Here is a 24,151-nt window from a genome sequence, read left to right on the forward strand (position 1 = left end):
TGATTTTGATTTTCAGTTCTCAAGGACAGTTTATATATGCAGAAACCATTCTTCAGAGGTTTATTTTTCAAACTAATATTTAAGTTATCAAAGTTAATAATTCAGAAACAGATTAGTTTACTCTCTCATTCTATAGGTTAGCTTATTTTCGATGCTGGGAACTAACACCTAATAACATGGTGGTTATTGCCCTAGAAAATATTATGCCTTTAAGTTTATCTTATAAAAATCCTTATTCTTTTTATAAGTCCAGCTAGGATTGCCAGAAAAAATATAGGATGCCCAATTAAATTTGAATTATCTAAAATTCACGTTGACCTGTATTTTTATTTGCTAAATCTGGCAACCCTATATCCGGCAAACTTAAATAATTACTTTTAAGGGGTTATGGGCCCATTTAAAAAAATTTTTTAAACTTCTTTTATAACTTTAATGTATCCTATTTCCTAGTAAAGTTCTTTAACTATATAAACTAAAAGAAAGCTTCCCTTTTTAATACTAAATAATTCTAACTCAAATAAATTAAACTTGTAAAACACTGTTAACCCAAAATTCTTATAACTGTTCCAGAACTGTACATAAACTTCATAAAGTTTCAACTTAAAGTCACGAATCTTAATCAACCCCAACATTTTATATTAGAGTTACAAAATTGTCCCTTTAACAGGCCAAAATCTCTCATATGTTACAAGATCGTAAAATACCAGATATGAATAAATTCTTTCCTAAAAGACACAAAAAAGGTGTGCCTCATTTAATTCTAAAGCTTCTGGTTAGAAGGTACCTGTTCACCAAGGAAGACAATCACCATTCCTTTGACCAGAGCTGTTTTCACCAGAGAGTTAACCAGGCCTGAGGTCTGTGCAGTAGACAATAGGAAGATTCATCTCATTGGCAGCTCAGGAAACCATTATTTCCTCCCATGTACTATTTGGAGTTATCTCCTTACAATGCCTGGGCGTACTTGGCCAGAGATTTTGACCAGGATGCTGACTGGGTATATATTGGCATTGCACGCATACTCGCTTTTCCCTGTGGCTACAGCCAACCACATGTCCATCACTTTAAGGGAAGGTGATCTTAATGTTGACCTTAATGCTGGCTTTAAGTTATTCTCATTACCTACTCTCTTCACAGAAGAATTTTCCTTGCCAAAGTCTGCAAATCTTAGCCAGGTTTATAACTCGATTGAATTTTGTATTTTTTTTACTTTTCAGATCTTCATATCTTCCTGCCCAAATCTCTAAAAGTCACTTGGGCTGAAATCTTACAATTCCTGCAAAACCTTCCTTTCTCGGGGCCACATGATTCTCACAAACATTAAAGTAATATCAGATTGAATCATGGGTCACTCCAGGAGCTTTAATTGCTTTTTGTCCTTCTAGTCCAAGGACATTTTGCTGACCTATTCTAGCAGACCAGCAACAGCTCTCCCTGGCAACATAGTGCTAGCATTTGGTGTGTTAAATTACATACAGCAAAACCGCCCAAAAATTATGTAATCTAAACTGGACGTGACCCTTGATTACACCCACCAAGGAATTAGAGAGTCAGATCCTAGGTGTGTCCAAGAACAGCTGGCAACTAAATCTCAGCGATGGCAGAAAACATAGCACTGTCCCTGCCTTATTGCCCCCTACCACCACCACTACTGCAGGAGGCTCCATCACTCCAGGCGCCCTCTGGTGTGGACCACTTCTCAGTCCATCGATGTTCAGGAAAAGGGACATGGCCTTTTGTGACAACAGGAAAGATGACCAGATGTCACAGCTGGCGCTCAGTTGGAATAGGAGTGACTTTGTAGAGGATGGTGCCTAAATTAGGCAGGCCAATTTCCTCACCAGAGTGATGAAAACAGGAGCTCCTAAAAGACTAGCCCATTTCCTTCATTTCCTCAAGGAAAAAATGCATGATCTTCAGTTCCTCACAGAACTGAAAGTAGTAACAGGGAATCCAGTAATTCCTGTTATCTGCAGGCTTTATAAGTCAGCAGAGACCGAGGAAGTGGCCTGAGGAGGTGACTGGGAGCCCACACTGCAAACACCACCGTCTTCTCACTGAGCCCTGAACCCAGCAGGAGCGCCAGGATGTCACAACCGCTGGCCTCCCTACTGCTTCTCGTCCTCGCCATCAACAGCGCTCTGGCCCTGAGGATCTGCTCCTTCAACGTGAGGTCCTTTGGGGAATCCAAGAAGGAGAACCAGAACGTCATGGATGTCATTGTCGAGGTGAGCCCCTTTTTTCTCAAAGGATTGATGGACACCCCTCACATCCTCTACTGCTTTCAGACTTGAAGACATTGAGGTGAAATTTAACTAAAGTTAATCCCTAGAGTGAAGGCAGCAGCTGGCTTGGAACTTTGTAACAATAACAACAGCAATAATTACAATAATTGTTTCACCCCTCCAGGCTTCTGTGTCATCTTCTTAAAATGGGGACAATAACAGTACCTCCCTGTAGGGCTGTTGTGAGGAACACGTGAGCTGGTAAATGTAAAAAGATTAGAATTGGGAGTTGGGAAAAGGTTTATGGGGGGAGAGGAGGAGCCAGTACCTGGCTCACAGTAAGCTCAGGTAAGGGTTGGCTACTATAATTCTCATTACTGTTTATCGAATGCTGTGTCAGGCACTATAAATAGAGGATTTCATTTCAACACCCTTAGGAAGGAGGATTCTTATTCCCCATGTAGAGATGATGAACAATGGACCTATTCCAGCTGTATCTTTGTACAGCTGGTGGGTGAGTGACTGGGTGGGGAGCCGAGATCCCAGCCTAGCTGGTCTTTTAACCATCAATGCAGAACAAGTTTTTGTTTGCTTTCTTCTTTCCTCCCTTCCTTCTTTCCTTCCTTCTTTCCTCATTTCTTTTCTTTCTTTCCTCATTTCTTTTCTTTCTTTCCTTCCTTCCTTCCTTCCCTCCTTCCTTCCTTCCTTCCTTCTCTCTTTTTTCTCTCCCTGCTTTCCTCCTCTCACCCCATCAACCTTTTCCCAACTCCCAATTCTAATCTTTTTCTCCATGTAGATAAGACTTTCTTTGGGTACTCAATGCCTGGGTTCTCTTTTCACACTTCTCTGGAGTCAGTTGACTCTCTTTACAGGTTAATTTATTTTTGGTACTGGCTGTTGAAACCTTTGCCAGGACTCTACTGGGTGTTTCTATCTTAGAAAACCCTTGAAGTACCATGGTACACTGGGAATGCCAGGAGCCCCAAGTTCAGATCCTACCTGGCAGCAGGGTGAGCGAACTTGGAAAGTCCCTTCTGCTCCCTGAGTCTCCCAGGGCCTTTCAGTAACATGGGCTTTATACAGCCTGTAGTATAGGTTGGCTGAGAGAAATCAAGGTGAACAAGGCCCTCGGCAAAGCTGGCCACAAGGCAGGTGATCAAAAACATGAGCTGCTGTTATTATTAAGCAAAATGGATTAGAGCGAGAACTGGCATGCTCTGCTCTTCCTTAGACGGTCTTTTCAGACCTGGTCGTCCCTGCCCTTTGGATGGTACCCAAGGCCCTCTGGATGTCATTGTTTAGCCAGGACAGTCATGCCAAGCCTGTGAGAACCATGACTCTCTGACTCAACTGGGAGCTCTGACATGCAGGGAAACTATTTTCCCTGCTTCCTCACACAAAGGCCCATGGAGCCTGGGTACCTGCTGAGTTCCCATCACCTTCCCTACTTTTTCCATCCAGGAAATGTCACCACAGCCTTAAGAGGCTGTCATTTTGTTCCTTGGTGATTCCATTTTGGGTGGCCTATAATCAGCACCTCTCTTAACTACTGTGTCCTGGAGGGCTGACTGATGGACAGTCCATCACAACAAACTCCAAGTTTGTCTGAAGTCTTTGTCAAGCCTCCTTACCTTCTCCATCACTGCAAAACCATCCTGTAAACCGAGGCCATCCCAAAACACTGCCAGAGCTACCTGGAGCACTTACAGGGAAACTCCAATCCCAGGCACTCGGGATAGTAGTGTGCACAGGGCCCCTTGTCTGAGCATCTACTTATAGGCAACGGATTGTACATTCTTATTTAATCCAACGATGTAAGTGGCGGTGCTCCCACTTTATAACTGAGAAGAATGAGACTCAGAATGGTGAAGTGACTTATCCAGCTTTCTATAGCTAGTAAGAAGAGCCAGGATCGAATCCAACCATCTAACAACCCAGCCATATAAGTGGAGATGCCTTTTTCACTTGTCCACACCGGATTTGTCACAACGGAGACGAGCCCAGCATCATCATGCTGTTGTCGTTTTGACCTTTGCTGGGGAGGTTGGAGAGTGAGGGAGGCCCGCACTCTCCATCTTGGGCTTGCTGACCAGTACTGCGAGCAGTTCTCCAGATGCCAAAGCCTGCAGGGGCAGGGCTCCTCCTGTCTGCGACTTCTTCGGTTTGTGTCCTTAAAGAGTAGTGTGTGTTCATCCAACAAATACTCATTGAGAGTTGGCCATGCTCCAGACACTCCGAGGTGCTGGGGTTGAGATGGTGGGTGTGAGAGGCACTGACTCCCTATTTGCAGAGCTTACAGCACGTAATCAGGTGTGCTGACTGTGCGTTGGGCCCCTAATATGCAGTGTCCAAGTTCAGTCTCACGACTCCTCTAATTAGTGTGCCCATTTTGAAGATGGGGCAACCGGAGTTCAGAGAGGTAAAGTAAGTTGCCCAAGGTCATGGAGCGAGTAAGCATAAGGATCAGAACCGAGGCCTGACCGATCCCATTTGGGCCCTTCACCACGCCGGGCTGCTCCCTGCTTAGAGACAGGAATGAGGGTTTCAAGGCTGCTCTCTGCCCCAGACTTTTCTAGAGTTCTCTAGACTGCCCTTCCCCTCTCCCCAGGCCCACTCCTGACACTCCCTGCTGGGATCCTTCACCGCAGGCCATGCATAGCCCCTGTTCCCATCCCGCTCTGTGAACAAGAGTCGGGAGGATCTCGCTGAGTTTCAGGTCTGGGAGGGACTTACAGGGACCCTCCTCCTTAAGTCCTCCTCCTGAAGAGATGGAGCCAGAGAAAATGTATTTTTCCTGGTCCTCTGGCCTGAAATTGGGCCAGAGAAATATGTGCCATGAATGAATTTGAAAACTGAATACTTACTGGCTGTTGGGGAAACACGTTGTACTATTAGGCTAAAAAAACAAACAACAACAACAAAAAACAAAAACAAAAAAAAACCTTTATGATAAATATTGCCATTATTTGCTGAGCATCTGTTCTGTGCTGTGGACTAGGCCAAGCATTTTATATCCATTATGTCATCTAACCCCCATGAGTGGGGAGTTGTCCCAGTTCACAAATGAAGAATCTGGCAGTTTAGGGAGCTAAAGTGACTTGCTCCAGGTCACACAGCTGGCGAGTGATACAGTCGAGATGTGAATTACAGGCCATTTGACTCAAAGTCTATACTTGGAACCAGTGGACTAGTCATCCTGATGCCAATTTTGTAAATGTATATAAATATGGAAATATATGAAAAAGCGTCTGAGTGGTAGGATTTCAGTTTATCTGGTGATTTTTGTAATCTGTTTTTTTCTACATTATCTAAATTTTCTACAATAGGCAACATTATTTCTATAATTAGAAAATTATTTTCTAAAAAACTGAATAGGAAATATAGTCCCATTTTTCTTACAATGCCATAAAGAAGATTTAAACACGGGAAGACATTTGTGCTTTATAAACTTGCCTCATCTGGTTCCAGTATGGCCCTCGCTCCCTCCCCTCTTCCTTTGACCGTGCCAGATGCTGTGCTAGGAGCCGGGCATAAAGTAATGAATAAAGCAAGGTCTAGCACGTTGTCTAACACACAGCAGGCCCTTGGGAAAACTTTGTTAGACTGATGAACCAACAGATGGATAGATGGGTGGATGGACTGATGAAGGCTGAACAGCTAAAGCTATAGGTTCCATCCCCAGGAGGATTCTGATAATGGGGTCCTGAGCTATTGCTGACTACAGTGGGGATTCCAGTCTACAGGAAATATTCTCAGAGGTGCTGAGGGGACCATCCATGGGAAGCAGAAATCAGTAACTACCGTGTACCCTATTAGGCACTTTATAGATATAAGACATTTTATTTCACTTACATTACATGAGTTAAAATCACACTTGTCATGTCTTAATAAATATTGGCCATCTCATCCCCCACAATTCCTTTCTCATCAAGCAGTGTTCTTTTTTACAATAACACTTTAATATTTAAAATTATAAGCTTATAATCTATACATTAATTTCATTAAATTAAAGATAGTCATTATGGACAATTTTGAAAATATAAAAACATATAAAGAAAAAAATCACCTAGAATCCTGTCATTCAAAGAGAACACCTGCTGGCATTTGAGTAACTTTGTTATGGTCATTTTTCTATGCAAAAATAAACAAGTAAGTCTGCATCTATTTTGCAGCATGGAAAATACCTCATATCATCAATTTTATATTCTGCTTTTATATTACAAGTAATTCATATGTTAACATGCCTTTAAAATGTGACTTTTAATGCTATATAATACTTTAAGCTATGTTTTCAATATATTTCATTTAATGCTTTCCTATTTGGGAATACTTAGGTTGTTTCCATTTTGTTGTTGTTGTTGTTGCAATGCATCTTCCTCTTTGATCTGTACAAGTAATAATAATAATAATTTATTGTGTGCCCCCTATATGGCTGGCACTGTTCTAATTACTCATTTAATCCTCCAGCAAACTTGTGAAGAAATGACTATCAATCATCCCAATTTATAGATGAGGAAACTAAAGTGCAGAGAAATACTAGATATTTCTTTACAATAGAAGGCATTCCTCAAAGTGGAAAAACTAGACCAAAGGGTGAATACATTTTTTTAAGGCTTTTGACGCGTATTCTAAAGTGCCATCCAGAAAGGTCTGGCAGTCACAAGTCAGCAGGCTGGCTTGGTGAGCAGCACCTGGCTCTCCCTGGGAAACCCTGCAAGAATGATGCCATAAATTTCAAGCCCTTTGCTGGAAGGATCCAGACTCAGACGTAGTTTTCCTCCTCAGTCACTGCATAGGTGCATCTCTACCCTCAGCAGCTACTTAAAGACTGCACAAACAAGTGCAGTGGCTCTCCCCGCTTCACCTTTCTAGAGAGGGAGCCAGACATATACTCTGCAAATAGGGCCAGTGGCATGCTCCTCCTGCTCCAAGTCCTTGGCGGCTGTGTGAGAGGACAGAATTAACCTTGAGGATGTCCTGTCCTTGACCGATAAATCCCGAGGCATTGAGCCCACCAGGATCACATACACAGACAGGTTCCCGTGGTCTCCAAGGGATGCGGGTTTGGTCTGCACCCTGATCTTCAGGCTGTTTGCTCACTCTAAAGGAGCCTCTCCTTCATTCTTTATCTACTGAGCTCCTTCTCACCTTTCAGAGCCTGTTCAAATGCCATCTTCTCTGTGGAGCCTTCCCTGATCCTCTGGGCAGAAGTAATTATCTCTCAACCTTTCCACAGTTGTGACTTTTGTTTAGCACAAATTGCATTTGCCTCTCATTGTGCTAGTTGCTTCCATTTGTTTCTTCTCACTGGACTATGAGTCTTTAATGACGAGGACTGTATTTTAACAGTTTAGCATGATGGGCTTTCTAGTCATACCACCCTGAGTTCAAATCCTGATTCTGCCACCTATACTGGCCATGTGACCTTGAGCTAGTCACTCAGTCTGTCCGAGCTTGGATTCCTTCTGTGCTTAATGGGCTAATAATCATAGCTGTCTCAAAGGTTTGTGAGACTCAGATTGGGCTCACAATAAATGTCAGCTCTTATAATTATGCTTCTTTATTTCCTCAGTACCCGGCCTGGTACTTTTCACTTACTAAGGGCTCAATAAGTATTATTATTATTATTATTATTATTATTATTATTATTATTATTCAAGCAAAATCAAGAGGTAGGACTTGCTGGATATGATTGTGGGCTCCAGATTTGGATTGCCTAGGTTCACGTTCAGCCTCTTTCTATCTAGATAACTCTGGGTACTTTACTTGGCTTTCTGGAGCCTCAGGCTCCTTGTCTTTAAAATGGACATATTAACAGCACCTACCTCAGAACGTTCTTCATTTATTTCTGAGAAGTTAATGAATTTAACAAAGCATCCAATTTGATATTTAGAACATAGTAAGTACTCTCAAAAATATTTTTATTATTTGTAGTAAATGGCCTCAAACACCTGGGAATTCTTTCTCTGCAGGTCATCAAACGCTGTGACATCATACTCCTGATGGAAATCAAGGACAGCTACAACATGATATGTCCCCTGCTGAAGAAGAGGCTGAATGGGTAAAGATGAGGCCCCCTAGGACCCTCTATTGGCTCAAGATCAAGGGAAAGGGCACTTGAAACGCCCCAGGGAACTGAATTTAGTATAAGAGCCAGCACTCACCCTCACCACCAGTTCATGTGGCCAACACTGCCCAGGCTGCCAATGCCATCAGCCACTGTCCTGAGAACTTTCAACCAGCTAGTTTTAATGTGATAAATTAAAATACGGAAAACAGATGAGGAGTCAGGGCAGAGAGAGAAGTGAAAGAAACAGACAAGAGGTTGAGCAGAGTAGTACTGTAATAAAGAAAAGATTGAGTGTGAATAGGACATTATGATATGCCCACAGGCTGAAATATTAGGTAGACATTAAAAATCATGTTTGCTACAGAATGGGTTAGAGCTAAATATTCCAGCATGGAAATATGGCTGCAATATATTGAAAAAAACAAGTTCAGAATTGTAGGTAGAATAACACATCACATCACATTATACATGGATAAGTGTGTGTTTGCACGGGGGAAGAAAAAAAATGAGAAGGATATGCTCCAAACTGTTAATAGTGGTTTCTACTGGGAGGTAGGGAGCTGTGATTGGAGGACCATTGTGTACAGGGTCAGTGAAGGAATGGGGAACCTTGCTTTTTATTTTATATGCTTCTTTATGATTTTAATATTTTATAAAAAGTCTGAGTTGATTTTATAATTTAAAATTTAAAAAAGGGGAGTGGGGAAGTAGATAGGGTAAAAGGAGTCAAATATGTGGTGACAGAAAGAAATCTAACTATGGGAGGTGAACACACAATATGTGTGTGTGTGTGTGTGTGTGTATGTGTATATATATGTATGTGTATATATATATATATATGCCTTACTATTAAAATGTACAGCTGAAACTTACCAGATTTCATTAACCAATGTCACCATAAAAAAATTAATTAAAAAAAATTTTAAAAGATGATATCCTCTAATTGTTTTAACTGACATTGGGTTATATTTATGATTTATATTCTTTTTTTGTTTTCATCATTTTTAAATTATTATTTTTTCATTTAGTTTCAAGTATATGGTACATTGCTTAGACATTCGTATAGTTCATAAAACAATCCCCTCACTTGCACCCTCCCTCTCCTGACCCTCCACCTAGCCGACATATTAATGCTAACTGCATTCCCTATGCCGTGCTCCTCATCCCTGGGACTTTCCATCAGCTACTAATTTGTACTTCTTTAGCCCTTCACCCCATTCTCCCAGCCCTCCAAACCCCCCTCCCCTCTTGTCCATCACCTAATTGTCTACTACATTTGTGAGTCTACTTTGGATTAGTTTGTTCTTTTTATTCCTTAAATTCCACATGTAAGTGAAATCATAGTGTTTATCTTTCTCTGTCTGGCTTAAATACCTTATAGGTCCATCAAAGCATTATCTTTTCCATCCCCTTCCTTTTCATATGTACGGGTCTTGTTTTCTTATCCTTTCAGCCACTCTATCTTTTGGTTGGAGCACTTAATTCTTTTCCATTTAAGGTACTTATTGATAGGAATGTAGTTGTTACCATTCTTTATTCCTGTTTTTGATACATGTTTTTTCTTCTTAAAGAAGTCCCTCCAACATTCCTGTAATACTGGCTTAGTGGGATAAATTCCTTTAGCTTATTTTTGTCTGAGAAGCTCCTTATCTGTCCTTCAACTCTAAATGATAGCTTTGCTGGATAAATTATTCTTGGTTGTATCTGCTGGGTCTTCATCCTATCGAATATTTTGTGCCAAGCCCTTCTGTCCTGCATAGTTTTTTTTGAGAAATCAGCTGCCAGTCTTATGGGTGTTTTCTTATAAGTAATTATGTTTTTCTCTTGCTGCTTTTAATATTCTTTCTTTGTATTTAACCTTTGGCATTTTAATTATGATGTGCCTTGGTGTGGGCCTCTTTGGATCCTTGATTTTTGGAATTCTCTGAGCTTCCTGGAGTTTTATGTCCATTTCCCTCACCAGGTTCAGGAAGTTTTCCATCATTATTTCTTCAAACAGCTATTCAACATCTTGATTTTCTTCTGTTACGCCGATCAGACGAATATTTGGAGCCTTAATAGTGTCCCATATGCTCCTTAAATTATTTTTATAGCGAGGCATCTTATCTCTTGCCATTCTGATTTCATGTCCTTGGTTTTCTCTCCTATAGATAGGGCATTTGATCCTCTTCTTTATTCACATTGTTTATTCTTTCGTTTATTCCATTGAATATACTTCTCATCTCAGATAATGTTCTTCATTTCAGAATGGTTCCCTTTTATAATTTCCATTTCCATTATTATGTTTTTTATCTCTTTGCTGAAGTTCTTACTGAATTTATCTACACTTCTCAAAAGTTCACTGAGCATCTTTACAACCGGTGTTTTGAACTCTGCATCTGTTAGATTGCTTGACTCTATTATATATGGATCTCTGTTCTGTTCTCTCATATGGTTTCTGCTTCTTTGTCTTCACATATTGGCTGCCTTTCCATGTCTGTGTCTATGTAGTAAGCAAAGCTCCTAAGTCTCCCAGTCTTATTAGTGTGGATTTGTGAAGTTGGTATCCAGTGGCACAATCCTGAGAGGCCAAACTTAGCCCAAGCTCTACCCCTCTGAGGCCACCTGTTAAGATTGAGCAAGCAATCCACAGATACTGTGCTTATAGTTGCCTCAAAAGGCCACGCCAGAAACAGAGGCCAGCTGCCTCCAATGTGAGTCTAGGTGCTGCTCAGCAAGGAGCACCTGACTCACTGAGGATATATACCTGGATGTGGCTTGGATAGGGCCACCAGTTGGGGGAGGTGGGGTTTCAGAGTATCCTCTGGGCGGGGAAACCTCTGTTATCCAGTTTGATGTCATCAGGGCTATGGTGGCACTGTGTCCGTGCACTGGGAGTGGGGAGGGCTCAACAGGAAACAATGGATACTGCTGGTACTTCTGTACAGAGCGTGTTTCACCTCGGTCCTCATTCCAACAATGTCTCCCTGTAAGTCCCTGGTGCCCCCTGCGCGCAGCTGAATCGGCACTGGTGCTCAGAGTGAGCAGGTCCGTCACTGCGTAAATCCGCTCGTGGACGCGGCCCCTTTATGAGGCTTCTGCCTCTGAGTGACAGAGTGAGCCGGAGGTAGGAGCAGAGGCAGAAGCCTCATAAAGGGGCCGCCCCGCATCCTCACCCTGTCCTACCTTCTGCCACTGCAGGGCGATTTCTTGGATTTCTCCCTAGTTGTATGGCTTATTTCTCTAGATCCCAGGCAATTTTTCCTTGCTGCTTGCTCCTTGTTTCCATCACAACTTTGATTTGGTCACCAGAGGGATGAACAGAGCCTCTATCATCTACGCCATTTTTTCTCTGTCATTTATATTCTTTCTCAAAGAATAATCAGACCCACCCACCTGAAAATCACCCCAGAGTGAGTTAAAAGTATAATTAAGAGCCTCCGGTCTATAGAATGAGAATATCTGTAAGAGAAGAATCTTTTATTAACAAACTTTTCAGGTGGTTCTGATGTACTCTGATTTTTCAAAACTTCTAATACAATGTTTCTTTTGTAGATTCATGACAAAATTAAACAACAAACTAGAGCATATACTATGTGCCAAGTAGTTCAATTATGTAAGCAAAAAGAAACTTATAAAAGATTAAAAGGCAGTGAACCAAAATGTTGATAGTGGCTATCTCAGAGTATAAATTTACAAGAAATTTTAATGTGATTTCTTTTATATATTTTCTGTATTTTCCAAATTTACTACAATGAGAATGTTATTCTCTTCCTTTTTCTTCCGAAATATTTAAACTTACTTAAAAGCACAGAGAAAATGATAACAGCCATGTATCTACCATCTAGATTGAACAAACAGTACATCTGGTCATTATTATACTTTTGTAATTAGGAAAACACAATGAATGGTCAATCCAGCCTCATTAGGCCCAGGAGAAATAGCTTTGGCCACTCTCCTCTCTGGGCCTCAGTTTCTCATTTGAAAACACAGAGTTGGAGCTAAGCTTTCCTTCTTTTTAGCCTCGGCAGGTGTTCTGTTTCTGGATCCGATCTTTGACAACGGAAGAGGGGGTGTAGCACAGGGGTTAGGCACCTATGCTCACCTCAGACACTTGGGTCTGGATCCTGGCTCTGCCATGACCTCAAGCAAGTTACTTAACCTCATTTTCCCTGTCTACAAAATGAAGCTAATAATAGAACCCTTCTTCCTGGGATGTGGTGCTAATTAAATCATGCACAAAAGATGTATAACTGTGCCCGGCATGTAGCAGTGATCACTAATGGCGTGTAGTGTCTATTACTAGTAAAATGAAGGGAATTATAATGGCAGATGATGGTCCCGGTGGGCACATGTCACAGCTACCATCAATACTCTAACAACATGCCAGGCATCTTGTCAATTCACTCACATGTGCTATTTCATTTACTCCCCATAACAGCCTTATAGGGTAGATACTATGATTGCTTTCCTTACAGCTGAGGGACCTGAGGCACAGATAGGAAGAACCTGCCCAAGGTCACCCATCCAGGAAATGGCTGAGCCTGCCTTTGAACGTGGGTCATGTCTGACTCCAAAGCCAGTGCTCTAATCTAGCTTGAGTGCCCTCAGCCATCCTTGGAGTAGCTCTGGTTGGTGTTCAGAAGTATGGGGGACGGAAGGGATGAGAGGCTCTAGGTATGTCCCCACCTTGGTCTGGAGCAAGTCTTCCCATCCCCAGTGATCTCAGTTCTCCCCAACCTCCCTATACTGTACTGTGGACTCCAGGGAGAGCCAGGCCTGTTTGTCCCCTTATCTTCCTTAAGCTAAGAGGGGCTTTAGTCACCTCACAGCTGAGTCTTTGCAAACAGTTTGCCAACTCAAGACTCGGCAGGCTAGATTCAGAACAGGGCCAGCCTTCCCAAACCGGAAGCCTACAGGAATCCATTGCCCACGCCCCTTAGACCCTAGTGGTCGGATTTGCCTTAGAATATGTATCTAAAGTCCCAGGAATGACTGTAGTATCTAAGTTGGCCCCTAAAGATCCCTCTGTTTCTTTTTCAACTGAACCTGAGACTATGCTGTAGCTTAGACATGCCCTAGATCTTTTTGTGGACAGAGGAGGTAAAGCTGAGTTAGACCGCACAGGGTAGAGTTCTCGGCAGTTTTGGCAAACACACTGAGTCAAGTCTCCCTGAAATGGGTGAGGGGTAGAGTCAGTGGAACCTCAAGGCCATATCTGCAGTACCCAGGACATAAAAAATTGCTGATTCAAAATCATAGTTTCAAAGGTTTTCAGAACAGGAAAGAAAGTCCAAAATAAACGTTACTAGGAATCCTGCATATGACAAATGCTCAGGGGAAGTGTATGGACAGGGTGACCTGATGAGGTTTGCTCCACCAGGAATTAGGAGGTGCAGCACCAGCCATGGGCCAGAGTGCGGTTTGAGGCTGATTCTGGCCAAAATCTTTGTTCTTAATGGTCTCCCACAGGTGTAGGCCAAAGCATGTGGATTTGGGAGTGAGTAGGATCTGGGTTCAAATCTTACCTTTGCGCTTGCAAACTATCAAAAGAGAGTAACAACAGCACCTACCTTATAAGGACAAGAAATAATAGCTGTAAAGATCCTTGGCAGATGTCACATTCCCAGTCAATGGTGGCCCATTTTATACTCAAAGATTATGATAAATGGTTGACCTTCTACATGATGCCATTGGAAATATGAATGCAGATTGGAGAGAGGGAAACCTATGCAATAGGGGAATGTTTTTCTTTTAAGATGCAATGTAAAATCTTTATGTTTTCTAGACATTCAAGAAGTACAACATACAACTATGTAATTAGCTCTCGGCTTGGAAGAAAAACATATAAAGAACAGTATGCTTTTCTCTATAAGTAAGTATAATCTATGCTTCCTGGAACACGGTTTGTTTATAAGTTATGACTGTGAATTGAATCAAAATGCATATATTTTCATCAAAACCAAATTTTGATCTCTTACCAGTTCTCAATATCCACCAAAATATTTGCTGTCAAAATTGGGGATGGTGCAAAGTATTAACTCTGCAAATTAGAAAGCACGAGCAGCTTCCTAACACCTAATTTGTTGGTTAACTCAGTGGCTGACTGGTCAAGGGGGTCAGGAGATCTTCCTTCTTCATAGCCAAGTCCTAGTCCAGGAATGGAAACCTGAGTTGCCTAGCACAGCTGACTCTAGAACTACATATTCTCATTTTCTTCCTACCAGTAATTTGTTCTAAGTCTGAACATAAACTTGTGGGTGCCCCAGAAAACTAGTACTGCTCAGATCTTCAGTTCTCAAAGGGCCCTGGCTGTTGAGAAGAGCTGACTAATCCTTGTTTTCAGGGTGAAAGATCTCTTCCAGCACTCCAGCCTTGGGAGGCTAATGAAGTCATGGGAACCTATGTTTCTGCTTCTTGAAAGAAGTAAGAAGAGAGCTGACTCAGCTGAGTGGGGTTTCTTTTTTCTCTTCTAGAGAAAAGCTAGTGTCCGTGAAGGAGAGCTACCTCTACCATGACTATCAGGCTGGAGATGCAGATGTGTTTTCCAGGGAACCCTTTGTGGTCTGGTTCCAATCACCCTACACTGGTGAGATCCACAGGCCCTTCTCACCCGTGATTCCCCCAGCGAGCCCATGAATGGGCAGCAGCCCTGAGTATGGGCTGCGATCCTAGGGTTAATGCAGCATCCTTAGGGAGGCTTTAGGCTTGACTGAGAAAGCCATTGAGAACTTTTAATGCCTGAATGTAGAGGATGCAGTATAGTTTGATGGCACCAGTCTGGCTTCACAGAATGCCATGACTCAAGATCTCCCCAGCCTGGAGTCCACCTTCTTGAATCCTTGATAACTCCACTGTCTTTGGAGCATTTAGGCTGATAGAAATTATTTATTGCAATTCCTCAGTCCCAATCAAGTATAGTTATTCTTTCATTTAAAAAAATGAAGGAATGGCCAGCAAAGATGAACACCCCACCCCCAACCTAGGGTCTCACTCTCCTTCCAGTAACTACATAGATGTTTCTTCCACAGACTGGGGGTAGAGAGGAAGTCCAAGTGATTGCACCCAGAACTCTAAAACAATACTACTTGTATTAGCCACTAACAATTATTGATCCCTGATTAGAGTACAGGATCCCAGGCTCCTATACTCCTTCAATGACCTTACAGTGTGAGAATCAGGACCACACCCAGGTTCAGAAAGGTGGAGTCGCTTGTCCAAGGTCACCCAGCAGCCAGGAAATGGACGAGCCAGGGTTGTGACTCAAGCCACCAGCTCAGGAGCTCATCCTCTTAAGCACTGTGTGGCACTCAGTGGAAAGTCAAGAATAACTTTGGTTTGCCAATTGAAGCTATAGAGAATCAAATATTTTTTTCAGTACCTTCTACATGCCAGGCTCTGTTCTGGGTGCTGGATAAGACAGACAAGGTCCCTCTCCCTGCAAAGTTATGTTGTAATAGGGGAGATAGATAATGGCCAAATATATGCAGGGCTGTAAGTATGTACCTCTATATCTACACTACACAAATGAACATCCTGGCTTTTTCTGCCCTGGAGGCAGAGTATTGAGAAACATGGGAGAATGGTGAAAAAATTGCCAACAGGAAAAGAGGAGGTGGAGGCTTTGGGGGCAAGAGATGTCCTTCAGAGAGCACAGGCAACAATCCTCTTTGTTATGCATACCATTCACATATCCTGACCAGGATAGTGTTCAGAGTGCTCCCTCCCCAGTAATGATTATTTTTTCTCCAAAACAGTCCTTGGCCTTTGTGAACTGCAAATAAACCTGTTTGTATTGAGCTTCCACACTTCCATTCTTCTCCCCGCCTCCCTCTCTCCCATGGGATGGCACCTCAGCCATGTCCTATTTAGAGTTTTCTCTCTTATGCAAGAAAAGCTGTTCCCTCTATCTGGGACTACAGATGAAGGAGTTAGCTATTCATCTATCTTTTCATTCATTCGCTCGCTCAGTCAGTTAACAAACATTTCTGAGCACCTCCAATGTGCCAGGCACTGTGCTATGTACTAGAACCAAGAGGGTGGATGAGACAGATAAGCCTACCTTCACCATGCTAGGTTCCAGCGGGCCAAACAAAGAAGTAAAGCAAGTAATTTCACAGCATGGAGGAAGTAAGCAGTATGCATTGACTAGCAGGGTGAGGGGCCCACCTCAGATGGGGAGATCAGGCATAGGGAGGTGACATTAAGCCGCGACCTGAAGAAGTCAAGTTCGAGAGGGCTAGGGGAAAAGGCGTTTCGGAGGGAGGGCACAGTGAGCACACAAGCTAATTGGTGGGAAAGGGATTAGGATGGGTAAAGTGTCCAAAGAGAGGATGAGGAGGGAAACAGAGGCTGGAGGAGGGGAGCAGGAGATAAAGCTGCTGGATCAGTGTGGGGTCCTGGAGACAGTGTGGGGTCCTGGAGACAGTGTGGGGTCCTGCCAGGTCTGAGTCCTTGCTCCCCACTGTGTGACCACCCAGTAGCACCCAGGTCCTGAGTTGACTCAGACAAGCTGCCAGGTCTGAGTCCTTGCTCCCCACTGTGTGACCACCCAGGAGCAGCACCAAGGTCCTGAGTTGGCATGGGGACCCAGGCGTAGAAGGAAGGAAAGCCTGAAGAGGAGGTGTTCAGAGCTCATCAGCTGCTACCAGCAAGTGGGCAAGGCTCAGTTTCGAGTCTCATCCACATTCCCTCAGTCAGGCTCCCTCAGTCCCTCCTGGTGTGGGGAGGGTTTTAGACACTCCACAAACAACAACAACAACAACAACAACAACAACAATAACAACAACAAACACAGACGAGTATAAACTGATATGCTTCATTTTTTTTAATTAGAAAAAACTTTTTTCCTTAGTCCAAAAACCAAATAGGCTTGTTATTTTTTAAAAATAGAAAATACGGTTTTTTAAAAAATGAGAAAATAGAAACTCCCACAATGCCAGAAAAGAACATTGTCTACCAGCTTTTTCTTAGCTGCGACGCGCGAGTGGGAGAAAAGAGGCTTTCATGTACTGAAAATAGCGGCCTTGCGATGCTAAGCTCGTTCAGATCTCGGCCACTGGCTAGACTCTCTGGAAACGAGGAGACCCGGACAACAAGTCCATGCCTGGGAGGACAGCCTGTTTCCCTTGGGCAGTGTCTTTGGATCATTGCCCAAGAAAATGTGTGACCTCTGCCTCTTTCCTGTTCCTCAGCTGTCAAGGACTTTGTGATTATCCCCCTGCACACTACCCCTGAGACATCCGTTAAAGAGATTGATGAGCTGGCTGATGTCTATATGGAGGTGAAACGCCGTTGGAAGACAGAGGTGACGACCCTCTGTGTCTGCTGAATTCTCGTCTAGTAGGGGCAGAATCTGGTCCTTGAGAGGAATGAGTGGCTCCCTAAGAGTCCTCAGTCTTAAATACCCTTCTTGCTGAATCTGCCTGGGTACTATCCATGTGGGTCTTAGGAACTCACACACTGCTCCCCTGATAATGGCTGCCAAAATTCACTAAGGGAATAGCTAGTGCCAGGCACCATGCTGAGGCTGGACATAAACACATTTATTTAATCCTCCTAATAACCCTATGAGGTAACTATTTTATTCATTCTCCTTTGTAGTTGAGAACAGCAAAACAGAAAGAGGTCAAGAGTCTTTCAATTGCAAGTGACAGAATCTCATACTGACTCATGAAAAAGAGAAGCAATTTTTTGGTTCTTATAACTAAGATGTCCAGGAATAGTTCAGGCATAGCTGGATCCAGGGCTCAGACAAAATACTCAGGGCTCGGCTTGACTTTTTCCATCTCTTGGCCCTCTTTTCGTCTCTGGGTGGGCTCCATTTTTGGTCTGGCTCCACCCTTCAGCAGCTTAGGATAGAGCTTCTAGATCAACTGACAATGCAACAAGTGCCCTGGGATTGAGTGTGATTGGCTCTGATTAGGTCAAATGTCCGTCCCTGAACCAATCACTGTGATGAGGGGGTTGAGATGCTCTGATTAGCTAAATCTGTGTTAGCTCCACCCCAACCTCATACACTATGGTGGAGGAGGGAAGCAGTTTCCCAAACTAGGGGTGCTATTCTCACAGAAGGGGAATACATCTACCATCTCTTTAGCCTTAATTATTTCCTCACCTGGAAAACAGTGATGCCACCACCTGTGGCTGTGAGGGTCTGTGAAAGTACTTAGTAAATATAGAAGTGCTCTAGAGCAGTGGTCTCTAACCTTTTTGGCACCAGGGACCAGTGCTCCTGTGAGAATCTAACACCTGATGATCTGAGGTGGGGCTGAGGTGGTGATGCTAGCGTTGGGAGCGGCTGTAAATAGAGATGAAGCTTCGCGCCCGCCACTCGCCTCCTGCTGTGTGGCCTGGTTCTTAACAGGCCACAGACCTGTACTGGTCTGAGGCCTGGTAGTTGGGGACCCCTGCACTAGAGAGCTCTTCCTCATTCTTCGTTTCTCCTTTTGGGATGTGACTCCAGTGATTCCTTTTCTTCCTCAGTTTCACTTCCAAAAGTTCAAAATGAGTCAAGTAAAGCATGAGCACAGAGCTGGACAAGGAGAACACAAGAGGTAGATTTCATTGCTTATTTGTAAAGAGCAGAGCAAGAGAAAGAATAATTAATTTATTCCTAAAATTATGAATTCATTCAGTCATTCAACAAGAATGTATTGAGCATCTGTTAAGCATTGGGCACTTGGAAGGCATCAGTGGCACAAAAATGAACGAGAGGGGAAACTCGTGAGGGGCCTTCAGTTAGGCAGATTGGTGTTTGGTTCTTGACTTCTCCCAGTTGAGTGGTATAGAGCCAGCCCTCTATGCTGTTTCTACAGAGCTTAAAGGTCTTTCTACCACCTAGTGTTTGTGAGATTTAAAGGAAACTATAAAACACTTACTGCACACAGTGAATGCTCAGTAAATCCTGCCTCTATTAACAGAAGCTGGTGGTCACGACATTCTGTCTTCAACTGAGCCCATCATTCTCAGGGAAAATCATGACCACTGAGGTCAAAATAAAATGTTTTTGAAGAAAAGTCTAAAGTCAGCAACAGCCCCAAACAATAGTACATACAAGGAAATCTGATACTTCCTCTGGATTGAAGGATATTAAAATTCTGTTCCAAGAGCCCCACAGGGAAAAACATTTCCAAGATAGAATGATTCTGTTGGTGGCCTAAGGTTCTTCCCACTTCTCCAATAGACAGAATTTCCACAGGAATACATTCCCAACTTTAAGACAATAGAAGATAAAGAACAGTGCCAAAGCTGTCTAATACACCTCCCAAGTTCATTTTTCCTGCTTGGGAACAAAAGGCATTGATTCATTCACATGTTTAAGCCACAGACAAAAGATGTGAGGGAGTAAATTAGTAGGGTTCTTTTATTCCCACCTAATGCTACATGCTGAATTACAGAAACGTGGTGACCAAGAACAGGAGGAAGCAGCTATAGTGAACATCTTTTTTCCCGTTAAGAACATCTTCTCTTGTACATACTCGCCTGCCAAATACTCATCAAAACTGTGACTCATTTTTAAACCCATGGCCTCTTCTTTGAAAAGGCAAAAAAAAAGTTAAGACCCCGTATTAATTTGCTAGGGCTTTAACAGAAACTGAGTGGCTTAAGAAACACAGATTTGTTTCCTCATAATCCTGGAGGCTAGATCAGCGGGGGTGGTTTCTGCTGAAGTTTCTCTCCTTGGTCTTCCCTCTGTGTCTCTGTGTCCTAATCTCCTCTTCTTATGAGGACACCAGTCATATTGGATTAGGGCCCACCTGTATAACCTCATTTTACCTCAGTTACCTCTTTAAAGGCCCTCTTCCCAAATACAATCACATTCTAAGGTACTGAGGCTCAGGACTTCAACGTAAGAATTTGGGAAAACACAATTTAGCCCATACCAGAACCCATCATTTACTGGGCATGGGAGATGGAGTCGTGCCAGCAGTTCTGAGCAAAAGTGTTTGGCAACAATGTCCACCAGGTGACTGACGCTCCAAGTCATATCTTTCAGAATTTCATTTTCATGGGCGACTTCAACGCGGGCTGCACCTACGTCCCCAAGAAGGCCTGGAAAAGCATTCGCCTAAGGACAGACCATAGATTCACTTGGCTGAACCTATGGTCTGTCCAAGAGGACACCACAGTCAAGAAGAGCACCAACTGTGCATATGACAGGTAGAAGGCATCTGCCAGAGGCTGCTAGCCCATTCAGTGCTTGGTATGCATTAGAAAAGAAACTCCTTCTTGGCAGATGAGGCCCTTGTCTTGGAGAGCTGAGTTAATTAGATTTCAGGCCTCTCCACCTAGTGCTTTGTATAGTATACAAATTGCATTAACTGGACACTGTAGTTTAGCAGTGGCAAGTGTGGGCTTTGCTGTCAGACAGTCCTGGGTTTAAATTCAAACACTACTACTTAATATGTCTATGACCAAGAGACGTAAACTCTCTATGCCTTTGTTTCTTCACTTATAAAATGGAGATTATAGTAGCGCCTCACCCATGGATATATGATGAGGATTCAAGGCAGAAACGTGTAAATCTTATAACACAATGCTTACTATATGGTAAGAGCTCAGTACCTTCATTGCTGTTAATTATTCTATCGCAAAGACATGCCACCGTTTACTCGATCAATCCCCTATCTTTGGGCATTATGTTATTATATTACCAAAGATTTGTTATTAAAAGTTCTGCTGAAATGAACATTCTATATATACATTTTGTTTATATATTTATGACTTCCTTAGGGTAAAACTCTGAAAATGAGGCCAGTTAATGCAAGGGTTTTCACACTTCTAAAGCTTTTGCTGCACATTTTCTAAATGCAAGTACACACATTTAAATAACATGCTCTTATATTTGTAAAGTCTCTCTGGAGATTTTCAGTCGGCTTTAATTTTTGCTCCTTAAATCCGGAGGGTGCCTGAAGACCGCGAATGTTCACGATCTGCCCATCCATAGAGGAGACCACAGGTCGGGAGGCCCCTAGGAAACCTGGTCCCATGGGTGGTTTCCTTTCCCAGGGCTCAGCCTGCCACCAAGGAAGCGTGAGATGGCCATCTGCGAGAAGATAGTTGTCTTACTTCTCTAGTTTTGAGGTCTGGCTTTCATTTTCATCTCGTGACCTCCTTCGTTCCTCTTGGAGCTTTCAGGCCTGGAGTGTTTGTTGCAGAAGTGTTCATTCCAGCCCTCAAAAGTGGAAACAACCTAAGCATTGGGCAAAGCGGGGGCAAGGTGGGAAGTTCCAGGAGATTGAGCCCCGTGCCCTCTCCCTCCTATTTGGAGGGGCTGCCAGCAAAACACATGCCAGTTATGCAGCCTTGGGCAAGTCAAGTCCCTTCTGTGGCCCCATTCTTCTCCCCTGGCAAATAGGAGGGAGGTGACTGAAAACAATGAAGCAGAAGAACACTGAATCACAGGGAAAGATGTTCACAATAGATTAGGTGGGTGGGGGAATAAGTTGAAAAAGGTATTTACTAGAACCCTGGTGTTATACACACATATGCTGAAGGATGGCAGGATGACATGTGGTTTTTTTAAAGACTGATTTCTTATTTTGCTGTTCTGAATTTTATGCTTTCCTTAATAGCGTGTGGCTTTTGTGGTTTCTAAAAAGGCATTATGTTTAATAAGGGAAGTAAGATGAAATGGTCTCAATTCCAGTCTTTGCTCTTTGCTCAAATACCTGTTGAACACCTCCCACGCACTGGGGCAACCGCCAGAAAGCTTACACGATCAGCTGGCCTGCCCACACACATACCTAGATGTGAGAAATGGAGGAACCTTACTTAACTGTGTTGTTCTAGACTCTCTGTGTGTGAAAGAATTGCTTTAAGAAATCTCCATCTGCATGTGAAGAGTTTACTTGTGGACTGAGTTTAAAGTTAACCGGATGGTGGGTGGTGTTGGTAGCAAACACTGGAAACCAAATCAGCTGGCTGGAATCAGGGGAAGCTCATGGATAGTCATGAGCTAGCTCTTTGACTCATCTTGTCATTCTTCATCTAGTCTGTAGGGGCCATGTAGATCCCAGCTGCTTCTCCCCACTTGGTATCCATTAGAGTTTATGCTTTCAAAACCCATTTAACTACCACGTTCACATTTTTGGTTATCACTGCAAAGCCGCTGTGCTATGGTTTTTCTCCGTATTTGTCTTTAAATCCATTCATTTCTTACCAAAATAAATTAATTTTAAGGGAAAATTCATAATGCTAAGGTGAGAAAACAGTATCATTTGCCATAAATCAAAAATAACTATAAAAATAATCCTGGTGAAAACCTAACTGTAAATTCTGCCTTAATTCTCTTGCCTCTGGAATGCTTGGTGGTTGCAGCCTGCTCTTTCTGAATCAAAATGGGAGCTTAGGAAGTCCTACAGACAAGCCAGGCCCCTTCTTCATAATCGAACAGGGGAAAATAATTGCAAAGGAAATAAATATTCTCAAGATGCAAGATACTGCTATGTGGTGTGGTGTCCATGTGTCATATAAAATCTTCTTTTCTACCACCAGGGCTACCTGTCCACACAGGGAAACACTGTCCTGGTATCCACAGTGCCATGGCAGGGGCTGATGCTATTTTCCAGTCTCAGGCACCAGCTAAAAACAGATCTGGACTTTGAGCGCCATGTGAATGGGCCAGGCTGCTCAGTCAGTTCCACGTGTCAGACATGGACCTTGGTCTGATTTCAAAAATCAATAGGGTGAATTAACATGACTGTTTCCCCTCCCCTTCTGCAGGATCGTGCTGAGGGGACAAGAGATCGTCAGCTCTGTCGTTCCCAAATCAAACGGCACCTTTGACTTCCAGAAAGCTTATGGGTTAACTGAACAGGAGGTATGATCGCCATCTTGTCTTTCTGTGCCACCGTCCTGAGAGGACGGGTTGGTGTCACCCTCTGAGGTCATCACTGGAGACACAACATTGGGCCACTGGAATTTGAGTCTCAAAGCCTATGATTCTGTGACTTGAAGACCTACCTAAATTTCTGATTGAGCTGGTCCAGGGACGGGTGTTCACCAGTGTATGGTCTGTTGAGTGACTTTGGGCATTTGGCCTTCCCTCCCAGTGCCTGAATTTGCTCATCGCTAAAATGAGAGTGTATCCCAATTCTCAAATTTATCTCCCTTTTTTCTTTACAGGCCCTGGATGTCAGTGACCACTTTCCAGTTGAATTTAAACTACAATCTCCAAGGGCCTTCATCAACAGCAAAAAATCTGTCTCTTTAAGGAAGAAAAACAAGGCCCGTCGCTCCTAGATACAAGGGCACCTTTTTATTTACCATTCCTTGCCTCTCAATAAAAGAGCTCTAACAAGTATAAACTGCTCCCTGAACTCAGGAAACAAGACTGGTCTAAATGCTTTCATTTTTCAACTTGACTTTAATCCACTTTTAGCCTAATTGAGAGGATAGTCTTCTATTACCCTATTTGGGCTCGAATCTCCCCTGAATTGCTCAAAAGAAAACTGGGGGCTTTTGCAATCCAAAAAGATGGTCTTCGTGTCCTGAGCTAGAGTCCCACCCGCTGTCACGGACACGGTGCAACCCTGCTGTGGAGACAGGAGAGCCAGTTTCCAGTCTTTACAAGGGGATCCTGTTCCATGGGAAATGACCAGAAATGCCAAGGCCCCAACTGCGCCTCATAATTTGGGTAACTAACCGCTTTGGGAATCTGGCCCCTCCTGTCTAACGTAAGGCCACTATCACATCTCACGGGGATGAAGGATGAAGTCTTCTCTCACCTACTCTTCCTGCCTCTGAATTGTCCTCTGACTCAGCCAGCCCAGTAACCACCAGTGTCATGGTTTGAAATTTCATTCTGACCACAGATCATCTGCGTTCCCACTCCCTCCTTCCAAATCCTTCAGGGGTTCTCACCACCATTCGG

General features: G+C 43.2%; 1 protein-coding gene across 1 annotated transcript; it reads left to right on the forward strand.

Annotated features, from left to right (window-relative positions):
- Positions 1–1,980: 1,980 nt before the first annotated feature.
- Positions 1,981–23,606, forward strand: DNASE1L3 (deoxyribonuclease 1L3). Its single transcript, XM_039858541.1, has 8 exons — positions 1,981–2,228; positions 8,198–8,286; positions 14,063–14,149; positions 14,751–14,863; positions 17,469–17,581; positions 20,273–20,436; positions 23,002–23,098; positions 23,404–23,606. Exons 1-8 carry the CDS (start codon positions 2,088–2,090, stop codon positions 23,518–23,520), a joined length of 921 nt encoding a protein of 306 aa, XP_039714475.1. The 5' UTR covers positions 1,981–2,087; the 3' UTR covers positions 23,521–23,606.
- The last annotated feature ends 545 nt before the right edge of the window (positions 23,607–24,151 follow it).

Source organism: Pteropus medius, unplaced genomic scaffold, assembly GCF_902729225.1.
Source record: "Pteropus medius unplaced genomic scaffold, Ma_sr-lr_union100, whole genome shotgun sequence".
NCBI classification, from domain to species: Eukaryota; Metazoa; Chordata; class Mammalia; order Chiroptera; family Pteropodidae; genus Pteropus; species Pteropus medius.